General features: G+C 41.9%; 1 protein-coding gene across 2 annotated transcripts in view; it reads right to left on the minus strand.

Annotated features, from left to right (window-relative positions):
* Positions 1-20,745, minus strand: part of khdrbs2 (KH domain containing, RNA binding, signal transduction associated 2) — a 344,899-nt gene that overhangs the window by 171,616 nt on the left and 152,538 nt on the right. For both annotated transcript variants that reach the window (XR_005630816.1, XM_039737811.1), the window contains exon 3: positions 11,905-12,021. Coding sequence is in view for 1 of the 2 variants with exons in the window: in XM_039737811.1 (XP_039593745.1) it covers positions 11,905-12,021 (117 nt within the window). In the remaining variant the exon portion in view is untranslated. The remainder of the gene's footprint in view (positions 1-11,904; positions 12,022-20,745) is intronic.

The raw sequence follows: 20,745 nt of genomic DNA on the forward strand, positions 1-20,745 counted from the left end.
AGACGTCTCCCTGGGTCTTTAATGATATCAATAGCTGCCATTTGTGGTAAAGTCACCGTCCAACTTGCTGGATACCTTCCAGACTTTTCTTGCACGTTATTTGGAGTTTCCTTGTAAGATTTGGTTACAATCTTGTTGTGCCCAGTGGCGAGAAGAAAAGCACGAGATAAAACGCAGTGAAAACGAGAAATCTTAATGATGAAACCTTGTGGCATCAAAGCCAAATCGCTATCCGGAATTCAATGTCAGAGAAGAAAAGCAGAACGATTGGAAGAGAGAAATCTGAGAAGGAAATATTTGGATTGATGGTGATTTTATCTAAATCACGGATATGGAATGAATCTTGATGCCATTTTTAAAAAGCCAGGCGTGGTGTCGTCCAAAACAACATTTCATTTTGACGGGTAGCTGTGTGCATTGATATGTTCTAATAATTAACCCTTTTAAAGAGGGTCTTATGGATTCAACGGAAATAACTTTAATCACACTTTGAATTTTCCTGTTGTCGCACATGCGTATCAGAGGATCAGCTTCTGGGCTCATCCAAGGTAGGCAATACCTCACCAGGGTGTAAGAGGGTGCCAACGCTAGCAGAGTCATCATTAAGGCAACTGACCCCACCACGGTCACTTTGGGGGTTTGGGGTGGTCATCTTATATATAAACTTCTACACGTGGAAGGGTGTGTGTCTGTCTGTCCGACCCGGAAGTGACAGGCGGATCCAAGGTAAGTGCTCCACCTCCGAGGATACACAAGCGAGGCTGGCATGTCGGCAAAATGAAACCTCCAAAGAAAGAGTCACTTGCTTAGCTGCAAATACAGAAGCGGGGCGAGCACATCGACAAAATGAAACCTCCGAAGAGAGACAAAGTCGATTAGCCGCTAATGCACAAACAATGCGAGCACATCGGCAAAATGAATCCTCCCAGGAGCGAGACGCCCAGAGTCGTTCCTTTCAATTACCTGACATCTCTACATTTCAATTGTTTTTCTAATGATTTCAATCGTTTCTAGGACCCTGGGCTTTTTACAGAATAGGCTTACACTTCTTCTTCTTATTTCAGCTGCTCCTGTTAGGGGTCGCCATAGCGGATCATCTTTTTCCATATCTTTCTGTCCTTGTCATCTTCCTCTGTCACACCCATCACCTGCATGTCTTCTCTAACCACATCCATAAACCTTCTCTGAAGCCTTCCTCTTCTCCTCTTCCCTGGCAGCTCTATCCTTAGTACCCTTCTCCCAATATACCCCTCATCTCTCCTCTGCACATGTCCAAACCAACACAATCTCGCCTCCCTGACTTTGTTTCCCAACCGTCCAACTTGAGCTGACCCTCTAATGTCCTCATTTCTAATCCTGTCCATCCTCATCACATCCAATGCAAATCTGAACATCTTTAACTCTGCCACCTCCAGCTCGGTCTCCTGTGCCACTGTCTCCAGCCCATACAACACAGCTGGTCTCACAACCGTCCTGTAGACCTTCCCTTTGACTCTTGCTGATACCCGTCTGTCACAAATCACTCCTGACACTCTTGTCCACCCACTCCACCCTGCCTGCACTCTCTTCTTCTCTTCTCTTCCACAATCCCCATTACTCTGTACTGTTGATCTCAAGTATTTAAACTCCTCCATCTTCACCTCCTCCACTCCCTTCATCCTCACCATTCCACTGACCTCCCTCTCATTCACACACATGTATTCTGTCTTGGTGGTCCTACTGACCTTCATTCCTCTCCTCTCATATGTCCACCTCTCCAGGGTCTCCTCAACCTGCTCACTACTATCGCTACAGATCACAATGTCATTAGCAAACATCACAGCCTACGGGGACTCCTGTCTAATCTCGTCTGTCAGCCTGTCCATCACCATTGCCAATAAGAAAGTGCTCAGAGCCGATCCCTGATGGAAGTGTTGTATAAGAATCCGACGCCTCTGAATGTTGCTGTCTTACTTGGACCGCGGACTGAGTTGAGGACGGAGCTGCGCCATTGTGACTTGCCAACTTTTACTTAGAAAAGCCAAGCAGGTTGTTTCTGTCAGTTTTTTTTTGCCCTCATGTGCCTGTTCTGTTGTGTTTACTGGTTGCCACTATAATTAAAAAGGGGTGACCCGGTGGGCACCCCAACACTTCGTAGAGCTACCTTTGCCGTTTTTTGGTGTAGGGTCAGTACGTGGGAGACGAAGACTCCAAGTGTGTATAAATTAGTGGCAGCATTGGCAGGAGAATAAAGTGTCACAAATCATTTAACAAAGTTGAGGAGTAAGTATGAAATAAAAAAATATAAATAAAAACAATAACAATCATTCAGTCTTTAAAGCCACAAAAGAGGGACGTCTTAAATGAGAATTGTTCCCCAATGAAGTGGAGAAGCGCCGTAGGCCTTGTTATCTTAGGGTGTCATAGCGTTAAGAGCGAAAGCTCCAAATAATACACTTCAGCCAATTTATTATTACCGTTATTGAGACGCCACAAATTACTCACGACATGCATAACCATGCCAAGATTAAGCTCCAGCTTTACAGCTCTATTGATTTTTGCAAAGATGGAAAGATAGCGGACATAAGAATACCACAGCAATCAATCACAAAACTGGGAGGCTAATCAGGACTTGTGAGGGGGACGAGACGGATCGCTCCGAGGCACGCACTTCAAATGATAATATCTCACTCGACTGACTTCAGCTTTAAAGAAAGTGTCATGGCTTTTATACACATTCAGGGAGTAAAGTCTATTATGTTCAAAATGGGAAAAGGCCAGTTGACACCTCGGGGCATTTCTTTAAATCCCAGGACTGCATTTAGGTTTATTCTAAAAGTTCCTGTAGTATGAGGCGATGCATCTCGTGGTGTTTATTGCCTGTCGTGAAGAGGGAATTGAGTGCGTTCTTCACCGATTCTACCCACTTTATTTTTCCACCGCTGTATGGTGCAATATTTAAAATAATACAAAACGGAATGCTAGTGCCATCTACAAGTCAAAGGACACAAACACAGGCCAAAAATGACAGGTCAGGTCAGGGAGCAGGCACTGGTACAGCACATTGCTGAACCCACCACACAACGATAAAGCTCAGGATCCTGATTGGCAAACACTCCAGGCAGACACATGGCCCCGTCTCAACAGCTGGAAATGATCCTCTATTTGTCACACCAGATGTTACGTGGACATCCCCCTTGGCCTGGGGCCCAGCCACTCGGGTCCTCAACAATGAGCCGGATCACCCTTGGGTAATGGCGCCACACGGACGTAGTGATGTAACTGACGCTCCCTCAAAATCCAGGTCATGTGCCTCATTCAGGACTCCGTGAGCAACACAAAGTCAAACCAGCAGGAAGAGACACAGTATGAAGGAGTCCAGTCTCAGTCTTAGATCACTGGATAGCATCTATGTCATAGCAAGACAGGAAGCACCAGGGGCCTCATGTACTGTACTGTCGTGCGTAGAATTCATACTAAAACATGGCGTACGGACAAAAACGGAAATGTTCGTACGCACAAAAAAATCCAGATACATAAATCTGTGCGTTTGCCAACTTCCACGTTCTTCCGCTCCATAAATCCTGGTCAGCGTGAAAAGTAACACACGTGCACACGCCTGCTGCCCCACCAAAACTCCTCCCAGAATTACACCTCTTTGAATATGCAAATCAATATAAATAGCCCTTAAGCTCAGCGTTCTGTGAAAAGGCAATGGGAAAAGCACGGGGGGAAATAAAAGAATTTCAGCGAATACCAAGTGGAGGCAAATAAAAATGTACTATTTGTCGGTTTAAACAGTGGAATAAACAACAAAAGGAAGTTGATCGAGTGACATAGCGTGGCGAAGAAACTCGAAAGCTCAAGTTCACAAAGTGTCTGAAATAAAAAAGAAGTTGTCAGATATCAAAGCCGGCGTGAAAAGGCGAGTCGTAGCCCACCGTCTGAGTGTCCTATGAAAGGATATTAGGGTACAGAGAAAAAAAAAAATAGGGACACAGTGGGGAAAAAAACATGAAATGTCAACTTTAATCTCAAAATTTCTACTTTAATCACATAGTTTATTTTGTCATTAAAGTAGATCATCATAAACTTCATCTTTAAATCGTTTAATTTATTAGTTTCTCAAATCTCATCGTAACTAAAGTAGCACGTTAAATGCTTTGTTTTGTATTTGATCTTCTATGTGCTCTATGTGTGTGAATCACTATGTGCTTCTTAAATGCGCTTTCTCTTCCTCTGACAGGACACAGAATCCATTACACTCGTGATATTACAGCTCTCTGAATAATTAAAATACTGAGATGTATACGTGATATCATTTTCATGATGATAGGAGTTAAAGCACGTTATTAAACATAGGAACACGGTGGCACAGTGATAGTGACGAGCTGGTGCCCTGTCCATACCTCACGCATGATGCTTGCTACGCCGTGCGTGACCTTCGATGAAATAATTTATTGTAGCTGTACTGTCTCTCTTTCAAACGTACTAACCCCCAATTCCTGTCCTTCCTTTTCTTTCTTCAAGTAACCAATCGCCACACAATCAGCGCTGTAATAGATGTTAAGCCATCTGTAAGCTTAGAACGCCAATACTTCAAAACTTTTAAGGAACATTGAAATATCTTCACAGTATATGTTTAATTATTCTATCCATATATCCATCCAGGGTCACGCCAGCCCCATGAGAATACAGCGCGAGGCAGGAACAATCCATGAACAGAGCGCCAGCTCCTCGTTAGCACTGAAACACCGTGTCCTCACATGTTTAATAATTAAGAATATAGATTATTTAAATGAAGCTAACATTTTATCTGTATAATGTAATAAACATATTTTGCTGCATTTTGTCATCATATGTAAATACACACTTTATAAAGTGGCTCAGGTTGTGCAATATTATAACTGAATCGCAAGTTTACAATGAGGTGATTGTACTAATAAGGAGCACTTGATAGACTGATTGAGTGCGTTTAGAGTTCTTGAGATGAAACTGTTTGTGAACCGCGAGGTCCGTACAGGAAAGTCTCTGAAGCGATTGTCGTATGAGAGCAGTTCAAATAGACTGTGTGCATGGCTGAGGCAGCGTGTGCTTGATGCTGTATCCCGATAATTCTCTTTCCGATCAGCTCCTGTAGATCTGTGATTCACACTCAGATACAGTGATATAAATACTCTGAGGTGCAGTGAGAGTAACAACGCTAAGGCACTTATGGTATTTGGAATAGTTTGGCCATTCTGTAGACCATTATATTGTTACAGGTTAATCACAATCAGGTGCATTAAACTAATAAACAATATGCAGTTAATTTCAGTGTATTTATAAAGCTGCATCAGGGATGTGGATATAAAAAAGAAAGGGAAACCACACAGGAACAAAAGCACTGCTTTGACACTGGATGCCACTAGTTTGCAAAACTGAGTGGAGAACTTGCGTATGCCAGGGTATGAGCTACCGTGGAAATGTGCGAGGCTTAAGCCAAGTTTAGGCTTTATACATCCCAATTTGAATTTGGAAATGGGAGTAGACAACATTTTTGTGCGTACACACCATTTATACATGAGGTCACAGGACACTAAAGACTTGGACCTTCATACTTTTTCTGAGATATCAGGAGCGCCACACACTCCTTTCCAGCGACCTCATGACCCATAATGCTCTCCCAATCCATCTACTGACTTCATGAGAAGAGTCACCAGAGTCACATGAATGTCACTGCTAAAGTAAGTAAACCTTTGGACGAGGTTGACACTCTCTCCGCAGACAAACACACTGCTGTGCCAAAGAGGTCATTAAAGGCCTGATGTTGGTTTTTATCAGGACACTCAGAAGCCCAGACACTCAGACTCCTCGCTCAATCTCTCGAGCGCCATCAGAGCCTCCATTGACTCTGAGAAGATCAAAATCAAGATTAGTGAATCTCTCTTCACCAACAGATGCCCCCCAGCTGCTTAACCCCACCACTCTGCCCAACACTCAGTCCATGCCAAAGAAACTCTGCTGACACTGTCCTGTGGACAGATGGGACAAAATGGGACAGTGCACTGACTGTCTTTCTCAGTTCCCTGCAGACCTTTCCCGAGAAATCCTGCCAGGTTCTGGTGCCTCTGAAGACATCACATCCAGTTCAGCGATCCTTAGATAAAGTCACTTCCGGTTTCCAGAGTCCTTTGATGACGTTACTTCCGGTCCAGGCGATGTCACCTCCGATAGAAAGGGCCCAGAACCGGAAGTGACGTCATTGCAGAGTCCCAGGAACCGGACGTGACATCATCAAAGAGCCCGACACTGGAAGTGGCGTCGTCTGGACCGGAAGAGAAGTCATCGAAGGGCGCGGTGAGGTCTTCAGAGGCACTGGAACCTGGCAGGATTTCTCTGGAAAAGTCTGCAAGGAACTGAGAAAGACAGTCAGTGCACCCTGCTGCCCCCTGGTTGGATGTGGTATTACAATTATTTAAGCTCTTTAGCTGCCTCCTACTCACATGCGTGTGACGATGCATAGATAGATAGATAGATAGATAGATAGATAGATAGATGTGAAAGGCACTATATAATAGATAGATAGATAGATAGATGTGAAAGGCACTATAAAATAGATAGATAGATAGATAGATAGATAGATAGATAGATAGATAGATAGATAGATAGATAGATAGATAGATAGATAGATAGATAGACCGACCGGCCTGTAGGGTGCATCACCAAGCCCCCAAACCCAGACACAACCACAAAGACAATTGTTTAAACACTATTTTATGATAAAGGATATACTGTACATTCAGCATCAAAAGGACTGAGCCTTGTGAGTTGTTTATGGAGCATTGTGCTGCGTGCGGTGAAGAAACACAATAAACGTGTGTGTTTGGACATGCTGTGTCTCAGTGTCTGTCTGTAGCCGGGCTGGTCTTCTACACTGTTTAAATCCACGCCCCTTCTCTGAGCCCCACCTCCACGAGGCACTGGATTGGTTTAGAGATGTGACACTCAGTGAGCCATCTAATTGTTCCCGCCCACTTGCAAGCCAGATTCACACATGGTGGACTCCAGATGTATGTTTTACACGTCTGGCTCTATGAGACTACTTACTGCCCTACAGTGTCCTTTAACATGAAGAATTTTTCAAAATTATCTATCTTTACAAAGCAGGACCTCATTTACCAACTAATCTAGCCTTCCAAAATGACCTTGAGAGGGTTTATTTTAACTTTTATATTTTATTTTGCTCTTTTACATGTCTGAGAGCCATTCTTGATGACAAATCAGATACTCAGACAGAGAAATGCCAGCTAAGTGGTGCACGTGAGCAGGACTTTTAATACAGATTTCACCGTTCCGTTCGAAAATTTTGTGCTTAAGAAATATGAACTGCAATTAGCCCTCCACATCCAACAACTAACAATAGGACATCAAGTGGTGCGATTTTTGCATCGCTTAAGTTGGACTCTACTGTCAAAGAGAGCAATTTCAGCCATCACAAGCCCACTTGGGCTCGATTGTTAAGGGCATGATTTGGGAAAATGCTATTGAAAAAACACCGCCTTTGTGTGCTCTAATAATAAATACGCTGTCACACACACACAAGCTTTGGGATAGAATCTGTGAAGGTGTGATGTCCAGGCTGGAGATGAACCCTTGAACCCGGGATACTGACAGTCATGAAACCAAGGATGGACAGGGCAATGATGGCACATAGAAATGGAGGTGAGTGTACTTTGTGCTTTGTATTCACAAAAACAGTGTTCAAAATAAAGTGCAATTTCTTCAACAGAGAGATAGATAGAGATGAAAGGCACTATATGATAGATAGATAGATAGATAGATAGATAGATAGATAGATAGATAGATAGATAGATAGATAGATAGATAGATAGATAGATTGTCTCAGCCAGGGTTCTTCTCCTGCCTCCTGTTTTATGTCTCTTTCATTGATTTTTGATACTTTGATTTATGCTGATTATGTTACTGTCACATTTATTGATTATGTGCATTATTCATTATTTTTTGATTTTGTTTAGTATCATAGTCATTCTGGAAAAGAGGGCAGGCAGAGGCAGCTAAAAGGCCTGAACAAGAGTAATTCCACGCCAGACCAGGGGGTAGCGGAGTGCACGGACTCTTTTTCTCACTTTTCTGCAAACCGTTCAAAGTAAATTCCACCTGACCCTGATGACACTACTACCGATTCCGACCCCTTTGATGACATCACTTCCACTTCCGACCTCCTTGATGATGTCACGTCCGGCTCCAAGCCTATTGATGAGGACCCTTCCAGTTCCGGCCCCTTTGACATCACTTCCTATACTGGCATTTATAGCCACCATCTTTCCTCTACCCCCTCAGTTCTGTTCTGGACTCTGATCGGTACACATCTGTAGAACATCTAATCCTATTTTGCAGCCAGGATTTAATATACGGGTGGCCACCCCAAACCTTTTTTGGACTCTTTGTCAATTATTGTGACAGCTCGTTGTGCGCCACTCCACTGCTCCATTATAACAAATGCCAAGGGGTTCTAAACGAGGTCCTATTGGTCCAAAACAACTACCAATGCCCCAATGCCAACACCTAGGTCCAAAATGTCCCGTTTCCTTGTGCCACTCAGTATATCAATCTTTTTAAATCAAATTCTCAATTTTGTGTCCTTTGGCCGCAGTTGTACCCAATGTCTCCTGTATGTTGTCTAAAGCGCTCTCTCTTAAGTAATTTGAAGAGAAACATCTGAGACAAAGTTGATTCTTACATGAAACATAAATGAGAATCTCATCCAATTTCTGTGAGCCATCATAGATCCACCTTTGAGGAGTAAACGTTTCCAGTGGGTCTCCCTCCCCAGAAAGGCAGCAGGACTCTGGACCAGTGAATGAAGGGAAGAAGCAGGTCTACAGTTCAAAAGCTTGATTTCACGTGAACGTATTTCCTCTGCTTGTGCCACTCAAATCTTCCAGAATGAATCAATTTAATAATATTTTATTAAAAAATGCACGCGTTTTTATCATCGTGATCGCATTCCCGTGGATTATATCACGAGCAACGCGAGTTTTTTTCTTATGCGTTTTTCAATTGTCTGCTGTTGTTCTGTAATGGTCTCCGCAGATACCTGTTTTAATAAGACACACATTCTAATAACATAAGATTAAAAAGTATTGTAAGCCATCACAACAAACAAATAAAAAATAGCAAAATTGGGTGGAGTGTTTCTTTAAAGGCTGCCACCTTGCTGGAAGACATTCTCCTCTGCATCCTTTTCCTCACACTGAGCTCCGACAACTCAAAACCTAAACTTGAATTTTAAAAGACTCTCAATCCCCAGCCCCATAAGACCAGGACAGATTTCACTTTACACCTCATTTCATCTCTTCTTTTTACTTTAATAAAAGCAAAACCATGTAAGCATTAAAAATTAATTTAAATTCCGCTCATCTTCTGTGCGGGCGGCATGGTGGCGCAGTGGTAGTGCTGCTGCCTCGCAGTTAGGAGACCCGGGTTCGCATCCCAGGTCCTCCCTGCGTGGAGTTTGCATGTTCTCCCCGTGTCTGCGTGGGTTTCCTCCGGGCGCTCCGGTTTCCTCCCACAATCCAAAGACATGCAGGTTAGGTGGATTGGCGATTCTAAATTGGCCCTAGTGTGTGCTTGGTGTGTTTGTGTGTGTCCTGCGGTGGGTTGGCACCCTGCCCAGGATTGGTTCCTGCCTTGTGCCCTGTGTTGGCTGGGATTGGCTCCAGCAGACCCCCGTGACCCTGTATTCGGATTCAGCGGGTTAGAAAATGGATGGATGGATGGATCATCTTCTGTGCCCACATCTTCCCTCGACGGTGCCACCACCCCATCTCAGCTGTGACATTACACTGGCTCTTGTTCCTGCCTTACATATGTGCACACATTGAGATCTGTAATTTAAAATATTTCTTCCTCTCGATGGGGCTCAATAAAATTGGGCGCGTTAGAAAATCAAGAGAACCTTAAGGGACAGGAAACAATGGAGAAAAAATCAAAACCAGAGGTGCCAACCTGAAAACTGGAGGTCTGGCTAAGGGCAGAGTAAGGTCTCCCAGGAGACCACCAAAAAGGACAGAACCACACTGCCACCTTCTGGTCAACAAGTATTACACCCCCTACCAGCCCTCCCTGCTGGTGCCCCCTGCCACGACTTTGCCTTCTTTGGGATCTGGTAGTTCAGGCACCGACTGGAGGGGATCTAGAAACAGACAACAATGAAAAGTGGGCACATATTGACACATATTTATAGGAAGTCACTGCGCACTGGAGACATTCTGAAGGACTGGAAAATGGCAAAAATCATCCCGTTATATAAAAAGGGTGACAGGGCAGATCCAGGCAACTATAGGCCAGTAAGCTTAACGGGCATCACAGGAAAATCAATGGAAGGAATTATTAAGGATAAGATTGAGCAACACATGGCAAGGACAGGAGTTATTAGGAACAGTCAGCATGGGGTCAGAAGAGGGAGGTCATGTTTTACTAACATGTTGGAATTCTATGAAGGTTGCAACAAAAGGATACGATCAAAGTGGAGCTTATGATATTATTTATCTGGACTTTCAGAAAGCATTTGATAAGGTGCCACATGAGAGGCTGGGCATCAAGTTAAAAGAAGTGGCAGTTCAGAGTGATGTTTTTAGATGGGTGCAGAATTGGCTCAGACACAGGAAGCAGAAGGTGATGGTGCGAGGAACCTCATCAGAACTGGCCGATGTTAAGAGTGGTGACCAGCAGGGGTCAGATATTGCTAATATATAGAAATGATTTAGATTGGAATATAAGTAACAGGCTGGTGAAGTTTGCAGATTACACCAAGATAGGTGGATTAGCAGATAATTTGGAATCCGTTATATCATCACAGAAGGACTTGGACAGCAGACAGGCTTGGGCAGATTTGTGGACGATGAAATTTAATGTCAGTAAATGTAAAGAATTACACATAGGAAGTCAAAATGTGAGGTTTGAATGCACAATGGGCGGTCGGAAAATCGAGAGTCCACCTTATGAGAAGGATTTAGGAGTCATAGAGTGCTATCAACTGCCAGACAGTGTTCAGAAGCTAACAGAATAAAGTGTGCAGAACGTGAGGGGGTCTGAAGACTTCATCCAGAGAAAACAGAGACAGCCAAGTGCATTTTTATTATTTAATCTAAAAACGGACCACCCATCCATTGCATTTTCTGAGGGTTCCAATGACACAAAGCCACCCACAGGGGTGGCAGACATCTTTGCACATGCCTGGGTTGCCCAGTTGTTCACATACCAGGTTGCCAAGAGCCAAAAAGACCACCGTTGTATCTGCTCTTCTATAAGACAGACAAGCATTTTGCTTTAGTGATCCATAAAACAATAAAACTCCATGGCTTGTTTTTATCATTTAGAGTTTCTTAACTTATCTAGCGATTGTTTCAGCCAGACTGGATGGCCCAATGTCTGCCCATGTCCTGCCAGGGATCACCGTCATTTCCAAGTTATTCTGGTCTTGCATGTTTAAACGTTGCTGCTGTAAGACACCGCACTTCCCTCGGCCAGTGAGTTTAGCAAATGGATGGACAGAAATCTGATCACCTTTCCATGGCCACCCAAGTGATTTCAACGGCATGGACTAATAAAACTGGAGATAAACAGCAAGAAAATGTAATAACCAATTGATGGGCAAATCAAGAAGGAGATTCCAGAGGAAAAATGGACCACCACTAATGAATACAGCTTCTGATATTCTCACTGCCCTTTCCTTCAGTCCCACCTCTACATCTCCACAAAACACCCTTAGGAACAGATCACGCCAAGTACAAGTAGACGCCACCAAGATTTAGGCAAAAGCAGGGCTAAGCGATTCATGTACCAGCTGATCGAAGAAGAAGAAGAGCACCGCCATGCAAGGTCAGGAATTACCATTCAATAAGAAGTACAGTTCTTTACCTTGGCTTTATCCCTCATTGAGCCTTTTCCCAAAATGGACATTTTTGCTCCTGTATCTTCTTGTAGTCTCTTGAGTGAGTTCCCTCGGGGTCCGAGCAGCTTCCCCACAAAATTAAACTGCAAAATGAAAACCATATTTATAATGTTAGAAAAAAAATCGAAACAAGTAAAATATAAATCACCCGTATAGACAAGAAAAGCAACATAGACAGAAAAAGCACTGAGGAAGAGAGACGGATCGTCAGATATGAATGGCAGTGCCAATCCATCCATCTTCCTAATCTACTTATCTAGGGCCGGGTGGCAGGAGTCCAACACAGCACCCATAAGGCGAAAGGCAGGAACAACACCTGGACAGGGTGCTGGTCTATCGCAAGGGAGAAAACAACTCACACACATCTGAGACCACTAAAGCAACATCACACCACCGAGCCTGCATGGAGCATCAGGAAGAAACCCACAGGGGGAGCACAGGGAGAACATGAAACAAGGACTGCAGAGGGAACGACTGGCTGGTGAGCCCTGAGGTCTTTACTGTCAGGCAGCAGTGCTAGCACTGCACCACCATGTGAAAGGAACTATATAATTAGAGATAGATAGATGGATAGATAGATAGATAGATAGATAGATGTGAAAGGCACTATATAATTATAGATAGACAGATAGGAAAATCACTATATAATAGATAGAGTGAAAGGCACTATATAATTATAGATAGATAGATAGATAGATAGATAGATAGATAGATAGATAGATGTGAAAGGCACTATATAATTATAGATAGATAGATAGATGTGAAAGGCACTATATAATTATAGATAGATAAATAGATAGATGTGAAAGGCGCTATATAATTATAGAGATATAGATAGATGTGAAAGGCACTATATAATTATAGATAGATAGATAGATAGATAGATAGATAGATAGATAGATAGATAGATAGATAGATGTGAAAGGCACTATATAATTATAGATAGATAGATGTGAAAGGCACTATATAATTAACAACAACAACAACATTTATTTATATAGCACATTTTCATACAAACAGTAGCTCAAAGTGCTTTACATATTAAAGAATAGAAAAATGAAAGACACAATTATAAAACAAAATAAATCAACATTAATTAACATCGAATAAGAGTAAGGTTCAATGGCCAGGGGGGACAGAAAAAACAAAAAAACTCCAGACGGCTGGAGAAAAAATAAAATCTGCAGGGATTCCAGACCATGAGACCACCAGCCCAGTCCCCTCTGGGCATTCTACCTAACATAAATGAAACAGTCCTCTTTGGATTTAGGATTCTCAGGGAAGTGAGAATTATTAATAATTATAGATAGATAGATGTGAAAGGCACTATATAATTATAGATAGATAGATGTGAAAGGCACTATATAATTATAGATAGATAGATGTGAAAGGCACTATATAATTATAGATAGATTTCCCTTTGACTGAAGAAGTTCCATTCTCTACATTTTAAACGTAATTATTTGTTAGTCCATCAATGTATCCATTTTCTAAACCGCTTTTTCTTATTTCATATTCATTTTAAGATCACGTTATTTTTAACACGCTCATAGCCGCCTAGTCCTGGTCCGTGGAGCTTCTCCTGGCAGTGCTGGGTGCCATTCCATTGCAGGGCCTTGTATTTTTAATTAATTTTAATTTTACCGTTACCTATATTGTAATGTTTTTATTTATGTTATATATTATTTTTTTCCCCTTTCACTAAGGAAGAAGCATTATGTATCTGTTTAGTCTAATAATTTATTTATATTATTATTCATTCATTTCCAAATCAAATGAATGCCCCTAAACAGGTCGATATTTTCTTCTTCTTCTTCTTGGTCTTATTTACTGAGCGCTGCTCTCTTCCGTTGTGTCTCCCTAGAAACAGCATTTGCATTAACCTACTTTTATTTTTGCTCCAACTGATGGCAAAAAAGGAAGTGTTGATCTGAGCCATGAAGCCTGTCATGATGTGCTGCATGACACCACTTTGTTTTTAGCACACTGCAGTCGCCTTGCCAAACAGTTAACCCTCCAATGGCTTCCACAGATTCGAAAGAGATCTCTCTCACTATCTGAATTTCGGTCCGCTGATTCTTCAGGTCGGTGATTTTCAAAGTCGTTCCTGGAGGGGGTGATCCCCCCCAAGGCAGCAGGTTTTTTATTTGAAACAACCTCACAATTAATACGGTCAACTATTGTTATCCATGGGGGTTACCATTTTAAAAAGATTCCACGGATATGGAAACCGGTCATAGAGAAGTGTTGATCTTACGGTTGCAATGGGGTTAAGTTCTGGTGGGGCCAGTAGGGAGGGAGAGGGGGATATGCTGGTCCTCCACTCTCACCCCTCTCAAAGCTCGGAGATGATGATCCTTACTCAGGTTTTGCCTTGTTACGACTTTCCCTTCCTGTATCGTCGACGCGAGTGACCACAGTGGGAGCAATCGGTAGGGTGGCATGTACAGTACAAGTGTCAGGGTCTTAATCAGTGCGAGCTTATGACCCCCTCACTTACTGGGGATTCATCATTCATGGAGTGGAAGGCAAAGGGGCGCCATTGAGCCCCCAACCCCAGACACAACTGACACTTCCACAGTCATGCATTCAAATGATGGATTTTCCTCCTCCAAATATCTACTACAAAATAAGAAAAATGTAAATGGATGGCAAGTCCTCCCTTTTCCTTTCTCTTCATCCAACTCGTCTTCCCCAAGGTAAGGCAGAGTGGTCCTCTTTAAACCGGATCCTGGGAGTCTGAACTGAAGAACTTCTGGGTCAGGTGGAAGTTTCCAGAAGGCAGGGAAGTTTCCTCCCTGCCACTCTCCCTTGGTGGTACCCATAGAATGCAACAGGGCTGCACACATGGGACTACGTTTCCCAGCATGCCTGTGGGCTGGGACAAAAAACAAATGGGTAGTGACAGAAGAACGCTGCCCTCCAGTGTATCGAGTCCTGGAAGGCGAACTCCTCCAGTTTCTGGCATGGCCTCCCTCCCTGACAAGTGATCAGGTCTTGACCCACCTGATCGGGATGCCACCTGATGACACTTACAGTGAGGAAACAACGAGTGAAAGCCGTGATGAACTTTACAAGGGGGACTTGACGGCTTACCGTACCCACACCTCTCGGTGCCAGGTAGAGGACACGTCGACCCATGTGGCCCCACACGTCTCACAGCATCACAGAACGCGTTGGTTCACAAGTGATAAGCTCCTCATGGCTACAAATACAACCCCTCGATCTTCCATCCCTGCGGCAAGTCTGATCCTGTGGCTCGCAGCCAGGACCTTATCTGTGAATACGTGTGAGAAGACCATGGGTGGTGCGAAACGTAGCAGGTGAGCAAATCTGTGGCAATGGAATCTACTAGGATTTACTGGATATCATTTCGCTTGTAAGAAGTGAAACATGCGGACCCCCAGCTGCATACATCCCTCCACCTTTGACGCTCTTGCATCCTGCATCCCACACTTGACGCTCTAGCCCCTGTAGTTAATCCAGGACCCCTGATCATATGCATCTCTCCATCTTTATGGTTCTTTCATTCTATATCCCGCACTTGATGCTCAGCAGATGGCGCTGCTCCGCTTCTTCTTCTTACCCCAGTAGCTTGTGAGTAGTCGCAGGATAGACAGACGGACCCTCGCATTCTATATTATATATACAGTATATGCATTTCTTCATCTTCACCGCTCTTTCATTCTGTATGGCGCTTATTGTTCCAGCCACAGTAGTTACGCCCGGACCCCCAGTTGTATGCAAATCTCTGTCTTCACCGTTTTTTCTGTATCCCTCACTTGACGCTCAGCAGGTGTCACTGCTCTTCTTCTTTTAGCCCCTGTAGCTCTTGAGTAATTGCATGACAGACAGACAGACTTTAGCATTTTATATACATATGCATTTCTTCGCCTTTGTCACATTTTCATTTGCTTGGCACTCAGCAGATGTCTCTGCTCTTCTTTTTTTTCCCACCATGTCACTTTACCACTTTACTTTTCTTTTTATTTTCTAGAACATAGCGGGTCAGTAGAATTCAATCACGCTCAACATCAAGGTTCCAGTCTCAATATTTCTCCATCTTTGTCGTATTTTCATTCTGTATCCCTCACTTGACCCTCAGCAGATGGTGCTACTCTTCTTCTTCTTCTACCTATTTCTGTGTTCTCTGTGACATCGACTTCTGAGATTTGCTTGATGCTCAGCAGATGCCTCTGCTCTTCTTTTTCTTTCCACCATGTCACTTCATTTTCCTGTCACTCTACAATAAGAAACCCACGAGCAAAGGTCAGCCTGCGGAGTTTACTGCTAAACTCTAATTTCTTGAATTTTCAGAACATATCAAGTGTGAAGTTTTCACTTAATACCAAGATCAAGGTTCTGGCCCCAGTAGCTCATGAGTAAACACATGACAGATAGACTGACCGTAGCATTTTATATACATATTCAGAGAGAAGCAATGAGGCTGAGTCCAGGACTACAGGGGATGAGTTATGATGGAAGAATTAAAGAGTTGAGCCTTAAGGAGATGAACAAGAGACCTGACTGAAGGGTTTAAAATGATGAAGTTAATCAGTCCAGTGGAGCGAGACGGTGACTTTAAAATGAGTTCTTCAAGAACACAGGGACACAGTTGGAAACTTGTGAAGGGGAAATTTCGCACAAACATTAGGAAGTTTTTCTTTACATAGAGAACTACAGACACCTGGAATAAGTGACGAGGTAGTGTGGTGGACAGGAGGACTTTAGGGACCTTCAATACTTGACTTGATGTTAGTTTAGAAGAATTAACTGGGATATGACTGGTGAACTTTGTTGGTTTGAATGGCCTGTTCTGGTCCTGATTGTTCTGATGTTCCTGTTATCGGGCTTTACTGTCGTTCAGTGTGTGTCGCTCTTCCCATCTCAGTGCTCACTGTTGTGTGATTCTTGATGTTCTTGAAAAGTGGCAACAGTTACATGCAGCTTAGAGTAATAAACTCCCTAATTATATTCTTCTGCATCATCTGCTACTATTACTATACTACCTTGATTATTATTATTATTAATGACAACAACAACAACAATAATAATAATAATAAGTATTAGCACTACAACTCCACCAGCCCGTATTAATTTCTCACCCTTGGTCCAGTAATCTTTCCAAACCTTCACACTTTACCCAAAGTTTATCTTCCATTAATCATTTATTGCATTACTTCTGCACTTAAAACATTAATATTTAATGGGATTATCGTCAATGGTCAAGTTTTTCTTTCCCCTTCCACTATTACTTTTAATATTGAAGGTTGTGCTGACAAACTCTTAAGAGACCATTTGTAATAGTAATCCTATTTTTCTTTTTTCATTCATGACACTATACAACTAAAGTAATAAAGGTCACTTTTGAAAATGTCATTTTTATAATCTGATTCTACCGGTCACCCAATAAAAAATGCTTCCTTTTTGATCAATTTACTCTGGCAGTGGACAGTCTTTTAAAAATATCTAGCAGTGTTTCAAAGCTCCTAAATCACAGTAATTTGGCATAATAGTAATGTCAGCTATACGGCTCAACTGGAAAAGACAGAGCCCAACAATTTGGAGCAACCTGAAGCACAGATGATGGAGATAATTGCTTAGAAAGCCTCCTTGTGGTGCTGATGATGGACACCAAAAAAGCGCCTCACACTGATGACACAGACAGTTGCCTAAGATGCCAGCAACTAAAATAAAACAAAAGTCATTGATATGTCAGACCGCCTGAGCCCAAAATTGACTTCTTAGTGTAAATTCTACATTATAATAATGGTATCTTTTAAATTAAATGCATTAGTACATATTTCAATCCAGAATTGACAGATATATGTTTTAAAGTCACAGATTTTGGCCAACATTAATATCCTCTCAAAAGGTAAAGGCAGGATAAAGACATTGATGAATATGCAGTGCACAGAAGGCACTATATAACTAGATAGATCCGGAAAGTATTCACAGCGCATCACTTTTTCCACATTTTGTTATGTTACAGCCTTATTCCAAAATGTATTTTTAATAAATTTGCAAAAACCTCAAGTAAACTTTTTTCACGTTGTCATTATGGGCTGTTGTGTGTAGAATTCTGAGGAAAAAAATGAATTTAATCCAATTTGGAATAAGGCTGTGACAGAACAAAATGTGGAGAAAGTGATGCGCTGTGAATACTTTCTGGATGCACTGTAGATAGATAGATAGATAGATAGATAGATAGATAGATAGATAGATAGATAGATAGATATGAAAGGCACTATATGATTGATAGATAGATAGATAGATAGATAGATAGATAGATAGATAGATAGATAGATAGATAGATAGATAGATATGAAAGGCACTATATGATAGATAGATAGATAGATAGATAGATAGATAGATAGATAGATAGATAGATAGATAGATAGATAGATAGATGTGAAAGGCACTATATGATAGATAGATAGATAGATAGATAGATAGATAGATAGATAGATAGATGTGAAAGGCACTATATGATAGATAGATAGATAGATAGATAGATAGATAGATAGATAGATAGATAGATAGATAGATAGACATGAAAGGTATTATATCACAGATAGATAGATAGATGTGAAAGGCGCTATATGATAGATAGATAGATAGATAGATAGATAGATAGATAGATAGATAGATAGATAGATAGATGTGAAAGGCACTATATGATAGATAGATAGATAGATAGATAGATAGATAGATAGATAGATAGATAGACATGAAAGGTATTATATCACAGATAGATAGATAGATAGATAGATAGATAGATAGATAGATAGATAGATAGATAGATAGATAGATAGATAGACATGAAAGGTATTATATCACAGATAGATAGATAGATGTGAAAGGCGCTATATAATGTGTAAGTTTCAGCCCAGGAGAGGTCAGCAGGCAGCCTCCGTACGTCAGGTAATGTTAACGTATTAAAACAGAGAAGCTTTTGTGGGTCCACCTGGTTTATGATTTGAGCACCTGGGACCCCCACTAAATCCTACCCACCATAACCCCCAGGTTCCATCTTCAGCCTGCCATTCTAAACCTGTTCTGAGGTCAGGGCACTGCGGCTCTGGGCACAGACGATGTTGAAATGACCCCCACGTAGCATTTGTAACAACCCCTAACTTTAATGTCCATCCTAAATGGTCTCCTACAAGCACACAGACATGACGGTGCTACTGCTCTTCTTGAAAATGATCATGATGTTATATATATTAATGCTTTCCAAATTCCAGTAAGACATTAGCAAACCCAGTTTAGTCATTTTTCCTTCGGAAGGTCTGATTAAGGCAAACCTGCGGCCACGGGGGTCCCTTGACTGAACTTCAGAAGGCCCGCTGGGTACCAGAGGTGTGTATGTGGAGAAGTAAAAAAAAAAAAAAAAAAGGTGAACAAAATATCATCATAATAATAATAATAATACAATGTGATTTGCATTTCTGATTATTACAGCTGGTTTCCAAGATATATATTTTTTTTATTTTTAACAGTAACAATTGCAAAAAATTGTTCCAAATAAAGCACAGATTAAAAAAGAAAGTGGTTTTGACGTGAGGCACATGAACAAGCGCGGTGGAAGCGTCTCTGTCACTTTTGTTTGTGCTCTAACTGCTTATTAGAAGTCATTTCTATGCAAATTAATGGAGTGTATTGAGGGCCTGAAAATCATCTGCGCGTTTGTGTTGTTTCTTTTATTAAAACAGAAAAGCAGGAACAAGAAAAACAAAAAAAGCATCCAACGCTTAACTCATTCTGTAATTTCAGGGAACCAAATAAAGTCATTTCATTCAAGAATCCGCACAGCTTGGCGCACGTCTGTAACTGAGGGGTCAGGAAGCAGCTCCTTATATAACTGCAAGGATTGGAGTAGAAACTGTCACAGCTTTAATAATAATAATAAAAATAACAACAACATATCTTATTTATCAGGCTTCTTTGTTTTCCACGCTCAAGGCAATGACAGGCCTGGTCTTATAGGAGTCACTAGCAGCCCCAATATTCCTTCCTGAACTTTCTGTCAGCATCGGATCTTCCTGGATGGCATCTCTTAAGTTTGGAGTGTGAAACAAATCAGCTTCTAGTGACGAACGTCACCCTGAGTCACCTCATAGGCACAGAGGACCACTACTAGGACTAACCTAACCTAAAGTGGCCTTGAACCCCTAACCTTGGGGGTGGGGGCATTAGTGGCTTTGTTTATTGTTTATAGTTAGTTCTATTATGTATATGTAACAATGCCAATGAAAATAACAGTCTGTTTAAATTGTACATCCACATCCCCATACGTGAGTGGCAGAGCCACAAAGAGACTAGCGGGTAGAGCAGGCCCGGGGGTCGGCAAGCGAAGTGAGCAGAGGGCAAAGCCCTCCAGTAATAATATAAGACGCACAGAAAAGGAATTATCTGACAACAGCAGACTAAGTATAAAGTAAAGTATATATACTGTATAGTGTACATGTCTCTATATTTGTGTATATATATATGTGCCTCTCTGATCAGGGGCGTCTTCCGTTTCTTCAAGTCACATTGAAAGTTTTTGTGTATATTATCTCTCTATTATAAAAAAAAAACTTGGGACGCGACTGCGACGAGACGTGATCTTTTGAAGAGAGACAGCGAGACACTTTCACGTCCCGCGAGATGGTCAAGTCACGTCATACTTACAACCTTTGGAAGCAAGTCCCCGTGATACACATGCAGAGCAGGTTAGAGAAAACGGAAGTAGGAAAATTTGAAAGTCTCAAAAAACGAGAGTAAAGATCACAAACAAACGGAAAATATTACTCGGTGAAATA

The sequence above is a fragment of the Polypterus senegalus genome, chromosome 16, assembly GCF_016835505.1.
Source record: "Polypterus senegalus isolate Bchr_013 chromosome 16, ASM1683550v1, whole genome shotgun sequence".
NCBI classification, from domain to species: Eukaryota; Metazoa; Chordata; class Cladistia; order Polypteriformes; family Polypteridae; genus Polypterus; species Polypterus senegalus.